At 52.6% G+C, this 19,139-nt stretch overlaps 1 protein-coding gene across 1 annotated transcript in view; it reads right to left on the bottom strand.

Annotated features, from left to right (window-relative positions):
- The window catches only part of FMNL2 (formin like 2), a 203,173-nt gene that overhangs the window by 72,420 nt on the left and 111,614 nt on the right, over positions 1-19,139 (bottom strand). The window contains 2 exon segments of the mRNA XM_068166785.1: positions 1,340-1,416; positions 7,195-7,275. Coding sequence (XP_068022886.1) covers positions 1,340-1,416; positions 7,195-7,275 — 158 coding nt within the window.

The following is a 19,139-nucleotide window of genomic DNA, read 5'->3' as shown; positions in this document are numbered from 1 at the left end:
TCATTTTTAAGACTCAGCTTGACAAGGTGCTAGGCCATCCCCTTCCAACTACACCATCACTGGCCTGCATCAGGCCTGCATCAGGAACAGTGTGGCCAGCAGGAACAGGGAAGTCATTGTGCCCTGTACTCTGCACTGGTTAGGCCACACCTTGAGTCCTGTGTCCAGTTCTGGGACCCTCAGTTTAAGAAGGACATTGAGACATCTGAATGTGTCCAGAGAAGGGCAATGAGGCTGGGGAGAGGTCTTGAGCACAGCCCTGTGAGGAGAGGCTGAGGGAGCTGGGGTTGCTTAGCCTGGAGAAGAGGAGGCTCAGGGGAGACCTCATTGCCCTCTACAACTACCTGAAAGGTGGTTGTAGCCAGGTGGGGGTTGGTCTCTTCTGCCAGGCAACCAGCACCAGAACAAGAGGACACAGTCTCAAGCTGTGCCAGGGGAGGTTTAGACTCGAGGTGAGGAGAAAGTCCTTCACCGAGAGAGTTGTTCGTCATTGGGATGTGCTGCCCAGGGAGGTGGTGGAGTCCCCATCCCTGGAGGTGTTCAAGAGGGGACTGGATGTGGCACTTGGTGCCATGGTCTAGGCATGGGGTCTGTGGTGACAGGTTGGACTCAATGATCCTCGCGGTCTCTTCCAACCTTGGTGATCCTGTGATCACCTGGGCCAGATGTGCTCCTTGGGGTCCCTCCCAACCTGGCACTCTGTGTTTCTGTGACAGATCAGCTTGCTCAGAGCCCCACCTCCAGGGACAGGTCCTGAGACCCAAAGGAGGAACCAGTGGAAATATGGAGATGTTTGATAGGGAAAAAAAATCCCAAAACAACAACAAAACCTACATTCCTGATGAATCTTTGGCTATTTGAGAGGACCTTCCTGCTCTGTGGAAGCAAAGTGTTGGCAACATGACTCACAGGCAGGCTTTATGAGCTGCCTCATGTTGAGGCTCTACAAAAGCTTCTGGTTTTTCTAAGATAGATATATATGTGTGTATTTATAGCTGCAATGCCATTGCTATTCTAGGCTCACTGCTGCTCTTGACTGACTCATGGCAAGCAGAAGTTGACTGCAATCCCCTCACAGCTCTCAGAGAGAGGGCTGTGGGTGAAGCCTATCATGAAAAGATTAAAGCAAAATTATTCTCCAGAGATGCCCAGCTCTCCTTTCACTGAGCCCTTCAGGCTTAAACCATCAATCAAGTGGGATCACTGCTTGACATGCAAAGAGAGATTCTTCCCAAAGGCATCCATCAGTAGAAGTAGCCCTCCCCACACCCTCCCACCCCTACCAAGAGAAAAACCATAATCTAAGGCTAAAAAAAAGCACCCCATGAACAATTCTTACCCAATGTGATTTGTCCTTAAAGAGATCTCCAGTTCTCTGAGCACCTGAGTAGACTCTTGGACTCTTCTCCTGAACTTCTGTAATTGAGTAAGCAGGGGAAAAAAAAATGATCAGCCTCAGGATGCTCATCAACAGCTCACAGAGTGCTGAATGAATACATGGAACACTAAGGTAACACCTGGGCAGGCTGGAGAAGGGGGCTCAGGAGAACATCATCAGCTACTCCAAGGAAAAGTGCAAGGTCCTGAAGCTAGGCTGGGGCAATCCTCCACATCAATCCAGGCTGGGGGATGATGAGACACCCACCTAAACATGAGCCAGCAGTGTGCCCAGGTGGCCAAGAGGGCCAATGGCATCCTGGCCTGCATCAGGAACAGTGTGGCCAGCAGGAGCAGGGAGGTCATTCTGCCCCTGTACTCTGCACTGGTTAGGCCACACCTTGAGTACTGTGTCCAGTTCTGGGCCCCTCAGTTTAGGAAGGACATTGAGACTCTTGAATGTGTCCAGAGAAGAGCAACAAGGCTGGGCAGAGGCCTTGAGCACAGCCCTGTGAGCAGAGGCTGAGGGAGCTGGGGTTGTTTAGCCTGGAGAAGAGGAGGCTCAGGGGTGACCTCATTGCTCTCTACAACTCCCCGAAGGGAGGTTGTAGCCAGCAGGGGGTTGGACTCTTCTCCCAGGCCACCAGCACTAGAACAAGAGGACACAGTCTCAAGCTGTGCCAGGGGAATTTTAGGCTGGAGGTGAGGAGAAAGTTCTTCCCAGAGAGAGTTGTTAGCCACTGGAATGTGCTGCCCAGGGAGGTGGTGGAGTCACTATCCCTGGAGGTGTTCAAGAGCAATGTGGCACTTGGTGTCATGGCCTAGTAGTCCTGAGGTGTTGGGTGACAGGCTGGACTGGATTATCCTTGAGGTCTTTTCCAACCTTATTGATTCTATGATTCTATGAGCCAGCAATGGGCACTTGCAGCCCAGAAGGCCACTGGCATCCTGGGCTGTGTCAACAGCAGTGTGGCCAGCAGATGGAGAGAGGTGACCGCAGGGGGGCTGCACAAGGTGAGCCTTGAGGGTCCCCTCCAACCCAATGCAATCTGTGTGAATCTGCAGAAACTGAGAACCCCTCTAACTCCTGAGGAATGCAGCACCCAGTGCCCAGCAGCCCAAGAACCCACACTCAGGAAGGCAACTTCTGTTCCCATGCACATCTTGGAGCTTCCAGGAACCAGAGAATTCAAAGCCTGTAGAGAATACAGGCTCGACAATACCAGCTCTGTTTTGAGGATCAAGCTCTGCATTGAGAACTAAACTGCCAGGGCTTTCATCTCAGCCTGGTGCTTTAACCTTGCTTTGGAGACTTTACACCCACACCCAAAAAACCCTGCCCCAGTTTTGTGGGGAAATAACCAAACCTGTGGTGGAGGAAGCCCCTTCACAAGGAGCTGCTGGTGCTACGGAACAACACAACCCCGAGGAGAGGAACTCCGTGGAGTTATTTTTAGGTCCCTGTGCTTTTGTCATTTGTCATGGGACTCTTTTGAGTGGTATTAGGCTAAGAAAGGCTTCAATGTGAGCCCACGGAGCAAAGCCAAATGCTAAAGGCATTTCCAAACCCTCCAGGAGAAGAACACAAAGACCTCTGTTCACTGCTCTTGTTTAAAAACCTCCACGACGTTACAATCGGCTACAGGCAACTCGAAAGGTTTCCTACTAAATGGTTGCCTCCTCCTTGTCAGAGCCCCCAACAAGAGAAGCACTGTCAGAAGACATTACTGCAGCCTTGAAGACAAGAAGCTAGAAGCAAGGATGGAGGTGAACCTCTGCTGGAGCTGGGGCTGGGGCTGGCCCCGGCCTGGAAGCTCCGTGTCAGGATCCGTCTTTTACCGCGGGGCACCAACCTCAGCTCATTGTAGAGAAGCACAAAGGGGTCGTTGTCCAGGGCAAGGCAGAGCCAGCCAGCAGCAGGATCTGCTGTGCTCTCACTGCCACGTTGGGGTGGGTTTTCTGAGGGCTGTTAGAACTATCAACACAGGACCTCGGAGCTGTGGTTAAATACCAAAGGTTCAGTGATGGTCCTCTGGACAGGATGGAGGCTCTCCGCCAGGCTAAGAACCTGGAGGCTGTTTCTAGGCCCATCAGAGTGGTGAAAAAACACCAGAGACAAGCCACAAATACATCCTTGGGGAGAAGACACAAACAGAGATGCTTGATGTGCCCTTATGAAGAAAGGGTGAGGGGCCTGAGGCTCTTCAGCCTGGAAAAGAGAAGACTGAGAGGTGATCTTCTCAGTGCTCAGCCAGGGCTAAAGGGTGGCTGCCAGGAGGATGGGACCAGACTCTTTTCACTGGTGCTCAGTGACAGGACCAGCAAGAAACAAGCAGAAACCAGACCATAAGAAGTTCCATCTAAACATGAGGAGGAACATCTCTAGTTTAAGGGTAGTGGAGCACTGGAGCAGGCTGCCCAGAGAGTCTCTTTCTCTGAAGTCACTCAAAACCCACCTGGACACTGTCCTGTGCAACCTGCTCTGGGTGAACCTGCTCTGACAGGGAGGCTGGACTAGATGATCTCCAGAAGTCCCTTCCAAACCCTATCATTCTGTGATGACTATGTGAAAGACCAACTGGAGTGCCTGAGTGATTATCCAACTCTTTTGGACAAAATAATATGGAGAAGGATGGATCAGAGAGTCACAGAATGGTCTGGGTTGGAAGGGACCTCCAAAGGTTTCATAGTTTCATAGTTTCATTCAGGGTTGGAAGGGACCACAAGGATCATCTAGTTCCAACCCCCCTGCCATGGGCAGGGACACCCCACACTACATCAGGCTGCCCAGAGCCTCAGCCAGCCTGGGCTTAAACACCTCCAGGGACAGGGCCTCAACCACCTCCCTGGACAACCCATTCCAGGGTCTCACCACTCTCATGGGGAAGAACTTCCTCCTCACATCTAGCCTGAATCTCCCCACCTCTAGCTTCATTCCATTCCCCCTAGTCCTATCACTACCTGAGATCCTGAGCAGTCCCTCCCCAGCCTTCCTGTAGCCCCCTTCAGATACTGGAAGGCCACAATGAGGTCACCTGGGAGCCTTCTCTTCTGCAGACTGAACAGCCCCAACTCCTTCAGTCTGTCCTCATAGGAGAGGTGCTCCAGCCCTCTGATCATCCTTGTGGCCCCTGTGGTCATGCAGTCCAACCCCCTCTGCAGTCAGCAGGGATATCCTCAACTAGATCAGGTTGCCCAGAGCCCTGTCAAGCCTCACCCTGAATACCTCCAGGGATGGAGCTTCAACAACCTCCCCAGAAAACCTGTTCCAGTGTTCCACTACCCTCATGGTAAAGAACTCGTCCCTCACATCCAGGCTCTGCCACCTAAACACACCCCAGGTGACTTCTTCACAACCCTGAGCCCTCAGAGGAGCCTGCAAGTGAGAGGTGAACAGTGCCAGCTGAATTCAACTCCTGACACACAACTGCCCAGAGAACAGGACTCAAAGCATCAACACCTTCTTCACAGGGTGAGGGAAGTGCTATCAGAGAGAGGGTTGCTTCAACACCACGTGGCAACCAGCCTGACAGCTCAGCTCACTGATAACCTGCCAGGCTGCTTACTGAAGCTAAAGTGACTCCAGCAGGTTGTTTCACGTCTCAGATGGTCTTTTCCATAGACCCACAGAGTTGTGTCACTTGGAAGAGACCTCTAACCACATCAGTCCAACTTCCACCCTAAGACCACCACAGCCATTAGACCTGTCTCAGTGCCATGGCGACATGATTCTTCAACACCTCCAGCAATGGTGACTCCACCACCTCCCTGGGCAGCCTGTTCCAGTGCCTGACCACTCCTGCAGCAAAGGAATTGTTCTTCATCTCCAACCTAAACCTCCCCTGGCACAATTTCAGGCCATTTCCTCTCCTTCTGTCTCCTGATTGATGGTTGATGGTTGATGGTAGGCTGAACATGAGCCTGCAGTGTGCCCAGGCAGCCAAGAGGGCCAATGGCATCCTGGCCTGCATCAAGAACAGTGTGGCCAGCAGGAGCAGGGAGGTCATTCTGCCCCTGTATACTGCACTGGTTAGGCTGCACCTCGAGTACTGTGTCCAGTTCTGGGCCCCTCAGTTTAGGAAGGAGGTTGACTTGCTGGAACGAGCCCAGAGAAGAGCAACAAAGTTGGTGAGGGGTCTGGAGCACAGCCCTGTGAGGAGAGGCTGAGGGAGCTGGGGTTGCTTAGCCTGGAGAAGAGGAGGCTCAGAGGTGACCTTATCACTCTCTACAACTACCTGAAGGGAGGTTGTAGACAGGCTGATGATGGTCTCTTCTCCCAGGCAGCCAGTACCAGAACAAGAGGACACAGTCTCAGGCTGCGCCAGGGGAGGTTCAGGTTGGATGTTAGGAAGAAGTTCTATACAGAGAGAGTGATTGCGCTATGGAATGGGTTGCCCGGGGAGGTGGTGGAGTCGCCGTCATTGAAGGTATTCAGGAGGAGACTTGCTGGGGTGCTTGGTGCCATGGGTTAGCTGTTTGGGTGGGTTGGATTGGTTGATGGGTTGGACACGATGATCTTGAAGGTCTCTTCCAACCTGGTTTGGTTTATTCTAATAAAGGTTTATTCTGATACTAGAGAGAAGAGACCAACCCCTACTCAGCTCCAACCTCGTTTCAGGGAGTTGTAGAGAGCAATGAGGTCTCCCCTCAGCCTCCTCTTCTCCAGGCTGATCACCCCCAGTTCCCTCAGCTGCTCCTCACCAGACCTGTTCTCCAGACCCTTCTCCAGCTTTGCTGCCCTTCTCTGGATCTCCTACAGCCCTCCTGTGTCTTTCTTGGAGTGAGAGGCCCAAAACTGAACCCAGTCCTCAAGGTGTGGCCTCACCAGTGCCCAGTAAAGGGAGACAATCATTTCCCCAGTCCTGCTGGCCACACCATTGCTGATTCAGGCCAGGATGCTGGTGGCCCACTTGGCCACCTGGGCACACTTTGGCACATCTTTAGGCACTGCCAACAAACACCCCATGGTCCTTCTCCCCTGGGCACTTTCCAGCCATTCTGCCCCAAGCCTGGAGCATTCCTGGGGTTGTTGTGACCCAAGTGCAGGACCCAGCACTTGGCCTTGTTGAACCTCATCCCACTGGCTTTGGCCCATGGATCCAGCCTGGCCAGACCCTCTGCAGAGCCTTCCTCCCCTCCAGCAGATCAATACTGCCACACAATTCAGCATCAGCTGCAGACTTACTGAGGGCTTCTCAATCTCTTCATCCACATCATTGATAAAGGTAAGAAACAGAAGATAAAGGTATGGAAGAGAAGGTAAAGGAATGGAAGAGAAGGTAAAGGAATGGAAAAGAAGGTAAAGGAATGAAAGAGAAGATAAAGGAATGGAAGAGAAGGTAAAGGTATGGAAGAGAAGATAAAGGTATAAAAGAGAAGATAAAGGAATGGAAGGGAAGGTAAAGGTATGGAAGTGAAGATGAAGGTATGGAAGAGAAGGTCAAGGTATGGAAGAGAAGGTAAAGGAATGGAAGAGAAGATCAAGGTATGAAAGACAAGGTAAAGGTATAAAAGAGAAGGTAAAGGTATGGAAGAGAAGGTAAAGGTATAAAAGAGAACACAAAGATATGAAAGAGAAGAAAATAATACTAAGGACATGAAAGTTTGATGGCAACTTCTCTTCTCCTTTCCCAGCTGTGATGACCACAGCCTCCTTCCAGCTTCTCTTTGCTTCTCCCTGCAGTCTGCCACGTCTCTGAGACTCTGCTTGGAGGCTTTTGTGGCACCTTGCACACAAAGGCAGGAAGGAACCCGGACCCTGGGACCATCCTCAACGAGAAACAAGGGATGGGTGAGAGGAAACAGGATGCTCCTCACCTTCCTGGTTACAGCTGGGTCCAGATAGCCCTTCAACTTCTGGATGTAGGTGTGAGGAGGATTCTTCACTTGAAATCTTTCCTGCAAGGGATACAAGAGCAAACATCAGCCATTTCACAACACCCAAATGCATGCACACCCATTTAACCAGCCTGGAAGATGGGTTTAGATGTACACACCTTATGCTCATAAATGAATAATCCATGCCCACACAACAGGCATGCAAATAAAATGGATTTAAATCTATCTTGATACTCCCCCCCATTTGATATTTATATAGGGTGCATGAAAAATAGGCCTGAACATATTCAAGGATGAGGCTGGAATTTAGGTACACAGACAAACACACACATCTGCAGCAGCAAGGCTTCTGATAGCCAAGGGAACCGAAAGGGAAGCCTTAGAAGAGCAGATGTGTCCATGCTGGGTGGAAAGTCATCACCACAAAAGCCAAGGCATCTTGTTTGTTACTTGGAACAACCCTAAAAGGCTTACAATCACAGGGACATTTTGGTTGGAAAAGATCTTTTAAGATCATTGATCATTTAAGATTGTTTTGAGGAGAGATGTTGAGTTGCTGGAAGGTGTCCAGAGAAGGGCAACAAAGCTGGGGAGGGGTCTGGAGCACAGCTCTGTGAGGAGAGGCTGAGGGAGCTGGGGTTGCTTAGCCTGGAGAAGAGGAGGCTCAGGGGAAACCTTCTTGCTCTCTACAACTCCCTGAAGGGAGGTTGTAGCCAGGTGGGGTTGGTCTCTTCTCCCAGGCAACCAGCACCAGAACAAGAGGACACAGTCTCAGGCTGTGCCAGGGGAGGTTTAGGCTGGATGTTAGGAAGAAGTTCTTCCCAGCAAGAGAGATTGGCCACTGGGATGTGCTGCCCAGGGAGGTGGTGGAGTCACCATCCCCGGAGGTGTTTAGGAAGAGCCTGGCTGAGGCACTTGGTGCCATGGTTTAGTTGATGAGATGGTGTTGGGTGATAGGTTGGACTGGATGATCTCAAAGGCCTTTTCCAACCTGGATAATTCTATTCAATTTCTTCTACTGTATTCTATTCTATTGAGTCCAACTGCTGCTAAACCACAGCCCTCAGCACCACATCTCTGCCTCTTAAAACACCAACAGGGATATGAATTCAATCACCTCCCTGGAGTGCTTGTTGCAGGGTTGGAGAACCCATTCAGGGAAAAAGTTTCTTTTGATGTCCAACATAGACCTCCCCTGGTGCATCTTGCGGTCATTTCCTCTCCTACTTTCACTTGTTCCTTGGGAGAAGAGACCAAACCCCACCTGGCTCCAGCCTCCTTTCAGGGAGCTGTAGAGAGCAATGAGCTCTCCCCTCAGGCTCCTTATCTCCAGGCTGAGCACCCCCAGTTTCCTGAGCTACTCCTCAGCAGCCCTGCTCTCCAGACCCTTCCCCAGCTTTGCTGCCCTTCTCTGGACCTGCTCCAGCCACTCAATGTCCTTCTTGAAGTGTGGGACCCAAATCTGAACCCAGTATTCAATGTGTGGCCTCACCAGTGCTCAGTACAGGGGCGACAATCTCCCTGGTCCTGCTGGCCACACCATTGCTGATCCAGGCCAGGATGCTGGTGGCCTTCTTGGCCACCTGGGCACACTGCTGGCTCATTTTCAGCCAGCCACTGACCAATACTCCAAAGTCCTTTTCTGCTGGGCAGTTTCCAGCCACTCTGCCCCAAGCCTGGAGCATTCCTGGGCTTGTTGTGAGCCAAGTGCAGGATCCAGCACTTGGCCTTGTTGAACCTCATCCCACTGGCTTTGGCCCACGGATCCAGCCTGGCCAGACCCTCTGCAGAGCCTGCCTACTCTCCACACAGATCAAAAACTTACTGTCATCTTGAGCACTAACACACTAGGGAGCAGCTCCCTGCACCATTTTCAGCCAGCAGCACTTGGATGGGGAGAACACTGGTGGTTGAGTTCATCCCAGCCACCCACAGCTCCCAACACTTGGAGAGTTTCCTTCAGCAGGAGGGCAGAGCTGAGGGACCTCCAGCATGGCCTGCAAAGTTTGTGCTGTGAGAGCTGCTTGATGTTACTCAGTCATTGGATCAGGCTGCCTGGGGAGGTGGTGGAGTCACTGTCCCTGGAGGTGATCAAGAAACACTGATACCCAGAGCTCTGCCAACACTCAACCCAGGGTGACCACAACTTGGCCCTCTCCAGGATGGGCAAAAGGTTTACTGGGTTTGCTATTCTCCTCTTCCTTGAAGGCCTCCTAGGGTAAGCCAGAGAGGTAGGGAGCAAGCACTCAGAACACCAGCACCAGCACTTAGATGACAAGCGTGGCCAGGCACTGGAACAGGCTGCCCAGGGAGGTGGTGGAGTCACCATCCCTGGAGGTGTTCAAGCAACCTGTGGCCATGGCACTCGGGGCCATGGTTTCATGGCCACGGTTTGGGTTGGGTTGCTGGTTGGACTCCATGATCTTAGAGGGCTTTTCCAAGCCAAACAACTCTCTGATGCTTGCTTTGCCCATTCCACAGCCAGCTTGAACCGTAGCCTCCAAAAGCTGCCACAAAAGGGGAGCTGTTGTGCGAGCAGCGTGCCGTGTCCAAACCTGTTAAGAGCATTACCCAACCTTCTGAGACTATTTGTATCTTGGAAGACTTCTCAGCTCTTTCAGCCCTTTCCCTTGAGGAAAGACCTCAGAACAATTTCCTCCTGCAATTTCACATTTCATCCAGAGTTATCTGAAACCTCCCTGTTTATGAGGGCAGGATGCAATTGTGACTCCATTAGCTGCAAGTTCTTTCCTAATGAATAGGAGACTCCTGCCCAGTGACCAGAACATCATGTCTGGACACCAAAAAAAAGAACCCCAGCAAAACACCTTGTTCCTGTTATTAGCCTGCTGTAAAAGAAGAAGTATTTCATTGTGGTCAGCAAGGGGGAAAAAAGAAGTGAACTCAAAGAGCTGCCCCGTGGTGAAGCAGCCCCAGCAGAGAGCTCTGCAAGGCGGGCAGCAGACAGGGCTTTGCTCTTCCACAACTGGATTGGGTTTCCATGCAGCCTCACATGCTTGGGGCAAACACAGGCCTGGGAATTGGCATCTCCTGGTGATCTAAGGAGGAAGTTCTTCACATTGAGGGTGGTAAAATACTGCAATAGGTTGCCCAGGGATGTGGTTGAGGCCTTGTCCCTGGAGACGCTAAAGATCAGACTTAATGCGGTCCTGGGCAGCCTGATGTACTTGGAGGTGTCCCTGCTGACTGCAGGGGGGTTGGGCAAGATGGCCATTGAGGGCCCCTTCCAACCTGATGCAATCTGTAAATCTCAAAACCAGCAAATCAAAAGTTCTTGGTTGCCAACTCCTCTTTGGCCAAAGTCCTGCTCCATCCTTATCAATAGCTGAAGGGTGGAGGACAGGAGGCTGGGGCCAGACTCTTGTCAGTGGTGCCCAGAGACAAGACAAGGGGCAGTGGGCACAAAGTGGAACCCAGGAGGCTCCATCTGGACCTTGTCCAGTTCTGGGACCCTCAGTTTAAGAAGGACATTGAGAGACTTGAACATGTCCAGAGAAGGGCAAGGAGGCTGGGGAGGGGTCTGGAGCACAGCCCTGTGAGGAGAGGCTGAGGGAGCTGGGGTTGTGCAACCTGGAGGAGAGGAGGCTCAGGGCAGACTTTCTTGCTCTCTCCAACTCCCTGAAGGGAGGTTGTAGCCAGGTGGGGGTTGGTCTCTTCTCCCAGGCAACCAGCACCAGAACAAGAGGACACAGTCTCAAGCTGTGCCAAGGGAGGGTTAGGCTGGAGGTTAGGAAGAAGTTCTTCCCAGCAAGAGAGATTGGCCCTTGGGATGTGCTGCCCAGGGAGGTGGTGGAGTCACCATCCCTGGAGGTGTTCAAGAGGGGACTGGATGTGGCACTTGAAGCCATGGTTTAGTAGTCATGAGGTGTTGGGTGACAGGTTGGACTTGATGATCCCTGAAGTCTTTTCCAACCTTATTGATTCTGTGATTCTATGAAGAGGAGAAAGTTGTTTGGTGTGAGGGTGCTGGAGGCCTGGAGCAGGCTGCTTGTGGAGTCTCCTTCCCCGGAGAGCTTGCAAAGCCAGCTGGCCATTGTGCTGCTGGGCAAGCTGCTGTGGGTGCCCCTGGTGTAGCAGGGGGGGTTGGAGTGGATGTTCTCCAGAGGTCCTTTCCAAGCCCCACCACACTGGGAGTCTGTGAGATTGCTGGTAAAAGCAGCAGAGGAGCAGTGTTGTGTTTTTTTCCCCTGAATTCTCATTATTTATGACAAGAAAGGGAGGTGCTGAGGACCAGGACCTTTCTCTTCTCAAGCTTCTCTCCCTGTGTCTGTGGTTCTGGCTTGCAGCATCACTCCTCTGTGCCTTTTGCCACGAGAAAGGGCCTTTTGTCCTTGGCCATCACAGTTGGTTTGCTCTGGAGGTGGCTGACAAAGGCAGGGTCGAGTGATTGCTGGTCTGAGCCTCTCTCCTGTGAGGGCTGCAGCCAGGGCTGGTGCTCTGTGAGTCATGTCCTGGAGATAAAATGGATTTCACTGGGATTTATTAGCTTTGTTGTGTCTGAACAGCCCAGTCCGGGGGCGACTGGGAGGGGAAGCCACCGAGCCCCAGGCCTGATGTCACCCACTGGATTCTTACACTTGTCTGCTTGGTGAAGTTTGGAGACTCAAACAGAGGTTTAAAACTTTGCATGTGTGTGGTTTAAAAATCCCCAACCTCCTCCTTCAAGTGGTGCTAAAACCCTCGCTGTGTGACTCCAAACTGTGAGGGCAGCTTTGGCCAGTGAGGGATCCTGGGCTGCCAGAAGAGCAGAGGAGGAGTAGACAGGAGAAGCAGGAGCTTTTAACTCCATATTGATGGGTGGTATCCAAGGGAGCAGCAGTGCCTCAGACATGGTTCTCGAGTAGGACCAAAGGGCTGCAAGCCCTCTGCTGTGAGGCCAGGCTGAGAGAGTTGGGCTTGTTCAGCCTGGAGAAGAGAAGGCTGCAGGGAGACCTTCTGGTGGCCTTGCAGTGCTTCAAGGGCTGAGCAGAAAGCTGGGGGCAGACTTTTGAGCAGGGTCTGCTGTGAAAGGACAAGGGGTCCCTCCCCAGCCTTCCTGTCAGACCCCTTCAGGTCTTCAAATACAGCTCTTTCTGGAGCCTTCCCTTTGGGTCCAAACTCTCCCAGCCTGTCCTTGTACAAGCCTCTGATCATCTACTTGGCTTCCTCATAGCAAGGAAAGGGCTACCTTACAGGCTAGTCCCTCCTGGCTTTCCAGAGCAGGGAAAAAATAGCAACCAACACAACAAAGCACTTTCAGGGCTGATCAAAATGTTTCCAGGACTAGCAGATGCTCACCACAAGTGGCTCTTGGTTACAAGTCAGGGAAGAGCGTTGCTGGTATCTGCTGTTCATGGATAATGTCTTTAGGCTCTTTCAACCCCAAGTAATTCATCATTTGGTAATGGGAGTTGCAGTGCAGATCATTGCATAAATCCATAATTACCAGCTAGGCTTTAAGAAAACAAACAATACCACACAGGATCCCCAGCCCAGCCTGCTAAATGTGCTCCTTGAGCCTCCTCAAGCATTTCATTGGGAAGAGTTCAGAGTATTAGAAGTGGCAGCTAGGCAAAGCTCCTGTCACGCCAGCAGATGATGGCTGATTAGTAAGGAGGAGAAATAAACCCAGAAAGGGTAAAATAGCTTCTCTGGAGGATTAGGCTAAACATAGCAGAGCTACATCTGCAAGAGAGAGCCTCCAAGAAAAGGAGGAATAGATGCAAGAACAGCTCTGTGAGGAGGAAAGGCTGAGAGCCCTGGGGCTGGGGAGCCTGGAGAAGAGCAGCTCCAGAGGGGATCTGAGCAATGCTCAGCAAGAGCTAAAGGAGCTGTGGGGGGCAAGAGGCTGGGGCCAGACTCTTGTCAGTGGTGCCCAGGGACAGGACAAGGGGCAGTGGGCACAAAGTGGAAGCCAGGAGGTTGCATCTGAAGGAGAAAATTTTCTGGTGTGAGAGTACTGGTGCCCTGGAGCAGGCTGCCCAGAGAGGTGTGGAGTCTCCTTGTCTGGAGAGCTTCCATCTGCACATTGCAGGTATGTCAGGAGCCAGATCCTCCTGATAGTACAGTCCCAGGCTAATGAGGCTCCACAAGAACTCTTCACAGAATCCCAGCATGGTGGGGCTTAGAAGGCACCTCTGGAGATCATCCAGTCCAGCCCCCCTGCTAAAGCAGAGGCACTCACAGCAGCTTACCCAGCAGCACAATGGCCAGCTGGGTTTGAAAGCTCTCCAGAGAAGGAGACTCCACAACCTCTCTGGGCAGCCTGCTCCAGGCCTCCAGCACCCTCACACCAAACAACTTTCTCCTCATCTTCACCCAGGAGGCTGCTGGAGAATCCTATTATCATCCTGGTGAGCTCCATGCTGCCCAGCAGCCTGTGAAACAGCCAGCACCTGCCTTCTCTTGGAGCTTCATTAGGAAGGAGTTCTACAGATGCCTCAGTGGTGGCATTTTGGATGTAAACCACATCTCAGGTCTCTTAATTCCTTTCTCCCCACTCACATCCCCACTGTCTCCAAAGGTGATGCCATGGTGATAATCCTGCCACAATTTGCCATTAGAGGGCAATGAAGAACTTTGTAAGATGTCCCCAACCACTTCCCTCAACGTCTGTACCACCTCTGCAAGACCTTTTGACATGCAGCTGGATGAAGAGCCCCAGAACACCACCACACACAGCTCTGCAGGCAGCTGGGAAGCTAAAAGAGCAGCTCAGCATGCCACAATTGGTGAGGAAGAGGCTACCTGGAGCCTTGCCAACACTCAACCCAGGGTGACCACAATTTGGCCCTCTCAGGATGGGCCAAAGGTTTACTGGGTTTGCTATTCTCCTCTTCCTTGAAGGCCTCCTAGGGTAAGCCAGAGAGGTAGGGAGCAAGCACTCACAACACCAGCACCAACACTTTGATGACAAGAGTAGTCAGGCACTGGAACAGGCTGCCCAGGGAGGTGGTGGAGTCTCCATCCCTGGAGGTGTTCAGGGGCCATGGCACCTGGGGCCATGGTTTCATGGCCGAGGTGGGGTTGGGTTGCTGGTTGGACTCCATGATCTCAGAGTTTTTTTCCAACCCAAACAATTCTCTGATTCTATGACCTCCAAGGTTTACTTACAGATAAAGGAAGAGAAAACACCACACAGGATGAGTCCTACACAACCAGCCCAGCCACTTACAACAACTCACACACAACCCTCCTCATGGCAGATCATCATCATCATCACTACCATCACCAAGGGACTGGTAGCTTCCTCACTTTAGTTGCTCTCATTTCTGCAGAAGTTAAAGCTCCTTTTGGGGGCCAAATGCTCTCCCTTTAAATATTTAGAATCACAGAACTGTCAGGGCTGGAAGGGACCTCAAGGCTCAGCCAGTTCCAACCTCCCTGCCATGGCCAGGGACACCTCACACTACAGCAGGTTGCTCACAGCCACATCCAGCCTGGCTGCAAACACCTCCAGGCATGAGGCTTCCACCACCTCCCTGGGCAACCTGTGCCAGCCTCTCACCACCCTCATGGAGAACAAATTCTTTCCTTTCGCAGTCAAAGAGCTGAGAAGCAGCTCCATGGAGAAGGACCTTGAAGTTGTGGTGGACAGTAAGCTATCCATGGCCCAGCAACATGCCCTTGAGGCTAAGGCCATGAATGATGGTCTCCTGGGGTGCATTCAGAACAGTGCCAAGGGAAGTTCTCCTTCCCCTCTACTCTGCCCTTCTGAGACGACTTGTGGAGTATGGTGGGCAGTTCTGGCTTCTCCACTTCAAGAGAGACAGGGAACTGATGGAGAGAGTCCAGCAGAGACTACAAGGACGATGAAGGAACTGGAGGATGAGGAGTAGCTGGGAGACAGCTGGGCTGTCCCCAGGTCTCCCAGCTACTCCTCATCATCCAGTTCCAAGGTTGGAAGCTCTCCAGAGAAGGAGACTCCACAACCTCTCTGGGCAGCCTGCTCCAGGCCTCCAGCACCCTCACACCAAACAACTTTCTCCTCCTCTGCAGATGAAGCCTCCTGGCTTCCAGTTTGTATCCATTGCCCCTTGTGCTATCACAGGACACTACCAAGAAGAGAGTGGGCCCCTTCTTGACCCCAACCCAGCTCTTTATAGACCTTAACAAGATCTCCTCTCACTCTTCTCTTCTTCTCTGGAGAGCTTCCAACCCCACCTGGCCATTGTGCTGCTGGGCAAGCTGCTGTGGGTGCCCCTGGTGTAGCAGGGGGGTTGGAGTGGATGATCTCCAGAGGTCCCCTTCCAACCCCCACCATTCCAGATGCTGCTTCAGAGCCTGTTTAGGAAACACCATTTAAGAGCAACCTCTGGCCATTTTTCTTCCTTTCAGACAGCAGTTCAACACCAGCACAGGAGGGGAAGAGTTAACTACCTCAAGCTGTGATTGTTAACTCCTCCTTCACTAGGCAAAAAGGGATGAAAGCGGTGTAAAGGGGTGATGACAAGAGCAAACAGCAGACAACATTTGCATCCTGACTGAAAACATGGATTCCCTACCAGCTCTGTTCCTGGAAGTGCTTTCAGCCACAGCCCAGAATTAGGTGGACAGACAGAAGTATTTCACAGCCCATCTGCTGCCTTTTGGTGCTTTGACAGACACCTGCTCCATGCTGCTCTCATTCACAGGGGCTGGCAAGCACCCATCAGGAGAGCTGATGACAGACACTCAGCCCTTGAAATCACCGAATGGGTTGGGTTGGAAGGGACCTTAAAGATCATCTTTGATGATCCCTTCCAACCCAAACCATGCTATGATCTAGTTCCAGCCCCTTTGCCACGGGCAGGGACACCTTCCAGCTTGATCAAAGCCTCTTCCAATTGGTCCAATTTGTCCTTGAACACCTCCAGGGATCCACAACCTCCCTGGGCAACCTGTTCCAGTGTCTCACTACCCTCACTGCAAAGAATTTCTTCCTACCCTCCAGTCTCAATCTCCCCTCTTCCAGCTCAAAGCCATTGCCCTCATCCTGTCACTCCAAGCCCTTGTCAAAAGCCCCTCCCCAGCTCTCCTGTAGCCCCCTTCAGGTACTGGCAGGCTGCTCTAAGGTCTCTTTGGAGCCTTCTCTTCTGTAGGCTGAACAGCTCCAGCAGCCTGTCCCTACAGGGGATGTTTTCCAGCTCACTGATTCACAGCCTCCTCTGGGCCTGCTCCAGCAGCTCCATGACCTTCTTGTCTTGAGGGCACCAGAACTGGATGCAGTGTTCCACGTGGGGTCCCACCAGAGTGGAGTAGTGGGGGAGAATCACCCCACTCATCCTGGCATCACTGACCAAGCATCTCCCCACACAATCACACAATCATTAGGGTTGGAAAAGAACTTTAAGATGCCAAGAAGACCAAGGGGATCCTGGAGTGCACTCAAAGGAGTGTGCCCAGCAGATCCAGGGAGGTTCTCCTCCCCCTCCATCCTGCCCTGCTGAGACCTCACCTGGAATATTGCATCCAGTTCTGGGCTCCCCAGTTCCAGAGGGACAGGGATCTGCTGGAGAAAGTCCAACAGAGAGCAACCAGGATGCTGAAGGGACTGCAGCACTGCCCTGTGAGGAGAGGCTGAGAGCCCTGGGGCTGATTAGTCTGGAGAAGAAGACTGAGAGGGGATTTAATCAATGGTTATCAATATCTGAGGGCTGGGGATCAACAGGGAGGGGCCAGGCTCTGCTCACTTGCACCTTGGGATGGGACAAGGGGCAATGGATATAAACTCCAGCACAGGAGGTTCCACCTCAACATGAGGAGGAACTTCTGCACTGGAAGGGTCACAGAGCACTGGAGCAGGCTGCCCAGAGGGGTTGTGGAGTCTCCTCCTCTGGAGCCTTTCCAGCCCCATCTGGATGTGTTCCTGTGTGACCTGTGCTGGATCCTATGCTCCTGCTCTGGCAGGGGGGTTGGACTTGATGACTTTCAGAGGTCCCTTCCAACCCCTAACATCCTGTGATCCTGTAACCTTCAGAGGTCCCTTCCAACCCCTAACATCCTGTGATCTGTGACCAAGTCCAACCATAACCCAACTACGATGCCCACTAGGGATATCCTGAAGCACCACATGAGTGGCTGGACCCTGGAAAAGGGACACAGTCTCAAGTTGTGCCAGGGGAAGTTTAGGCTAGAGGAGAGGAGAAAGTTCTTCCCAGACAGAGAGATTGGCCATTGGGATGTGCTGCCCAGGGAGGAGGTGGAGTCACCATCCCTGGAGGTGTTCAAGAGGGGACTGGATGTGGCACTTGGTGCCATGGTCTAGCCATGAGGTCTGTGGTGACAGGTTGGACTGGATGATCTTTGAGGTCCCTTCCAACCTTGGTGATACTGTGATACTGTGGTGCACTGTCACCTTTTGTCCCTTTGGGATCCTCACAGTGCTGCTTACAGCAGCCCTGTGCTGCTGCTCCACCTCTCCCAGGATGGGAAGCAGACTCATCCCAGCCCGGGGGTGGCCCCAAGTGTTGGAAAAGGACCTATTAAGATCTCAGGATTACTCCTGATGGCCAATTTCCGTGGCTGCCTTTCCATCTCCTCGTCCCTCCTACCTCACCGTGGAGCCCAGGGGGTGAATCAGCAGCAGCTGCAGGTTGGGAAAGGGTGGCCCTGCTCCCCGGTGAGGCTCTGCACAGCCAGGCTGTGAGCTCAGCGCTTCTGCCTGCCCCGCTGCTGACTCACTGCACAAAGCTCACGCTTCTGCCTGCCTCCTGAGACATCAACCACCAAGCACATCATCACAGCAGCCTCCTCACTTGTTCTGTGTCCCACCACAGTGAAACTCCCAACAGCTCAGCACTGTGCATTGCCTGCACAGAAAACTCACCCCGGAATGCCAGCACAGAGGGGGTTGGAAGGGACCTCTGGAGATCATCCAGGCCAACCCCCCTGCTAAAGCAGAGGCACTCACAGCAGCTTGCCCAGCTTGGAAGCTCTCCAGAGGAGACTTCACAACCTCTCTGGGCAGCCTGTTCCTGCCTCCAGCACCCTCACACCAAACAGGTTTCTCCTCATCTTCAGATGGAACCTCCTGGGTTCCACTTTGTGCCCACTGCCCCTTGTCCTGTCACTGGCCCCAGCCTCTTGCCCCCCACAGCTCCTTTAGCTCTTGCTCAGATTGATCAGATTTCCTCTGGGGCTGCTCTTCTCCAGGCTTCACAGGCCCAGGTCTCTCAACCTTTCCTCCTCACAGAGAAGCTCCAGGTCCCCTCAGAATCTTTGCAGCCTTTGCTGGACTCTCTCTAGTAGTTCCCTGTCTCTCTGGAACTGGGGAGCCCAGAACTAGACACAGCAGTCCAGATGTGATCTCCCTAGGGCAGAGTAGGGGGGCTGGAGGACATCCCTTGACCTGCTGGTCACACTCTTCTGACTGCACCCCAGAAGGCCGATAGCTTTCTTGTTGATGAGGATACATTGCTAGCTCATGAGGAGCATGCTGTACAGGCAGGTTTGGAAGCTCTCCAGAGAAGGAGACTCCACAACCTCTCTGGGCAGCCTGCTCCAGGCCTCCAGCCCCCTCAAGGTCAAGAAGCAAAGTCACTCATGGACAAGCCCAGTAATTCTTTATTCAGCTTCAGTGTAGGGCACTTGGATTTTGTCAGATGCTCCCCCACTGTAATGGCTGCACAGGAACTGCCCCACAAAAGCACTTACTAAGACATCCCTGACCTCACAAGCATGCCTCTGCCTCCTGCCAAGCTCTCACCTTGGTACCGCTGTGTTGCCCTTCTCTGGACACTCCCCAGCCCCTCAAAGTGCTTCTTGGAGTGAGGAGCCCAAAACTGACCCCAGGATTGGAGCTGTGGCCTCACCAGTGCCCAGCACAGGGGCACAATCCCTGCCCTCCTCCTGCTGGCCACACCATTGCTGACCCAGGCCAGGATGCTGCTGGCCTTCTTGGCCACCTAGGCACACTGCTGGCTCATCTGCAGACACTGTCAACC

This window comes from Melanerpes formicivorus, unplaced genomic scaffold, assembly GCF_026170545.1.
Source record: "Melanerpes formicivorus ecotype bairdi unplaced genomic scaffold, bMelFor1.0.p_v2 SCAF_106, whole genome shotgun sequence".
NCBI classification, from domain to species: Eukaryota; Metazoa; Chordata; class Aves; order Piciformes; family Picidae; genus Melanerpes; species Melanerpes formicivorus.
This window is presented reverse-complemented; position numbering and strand designations above follow the sequence as displayed.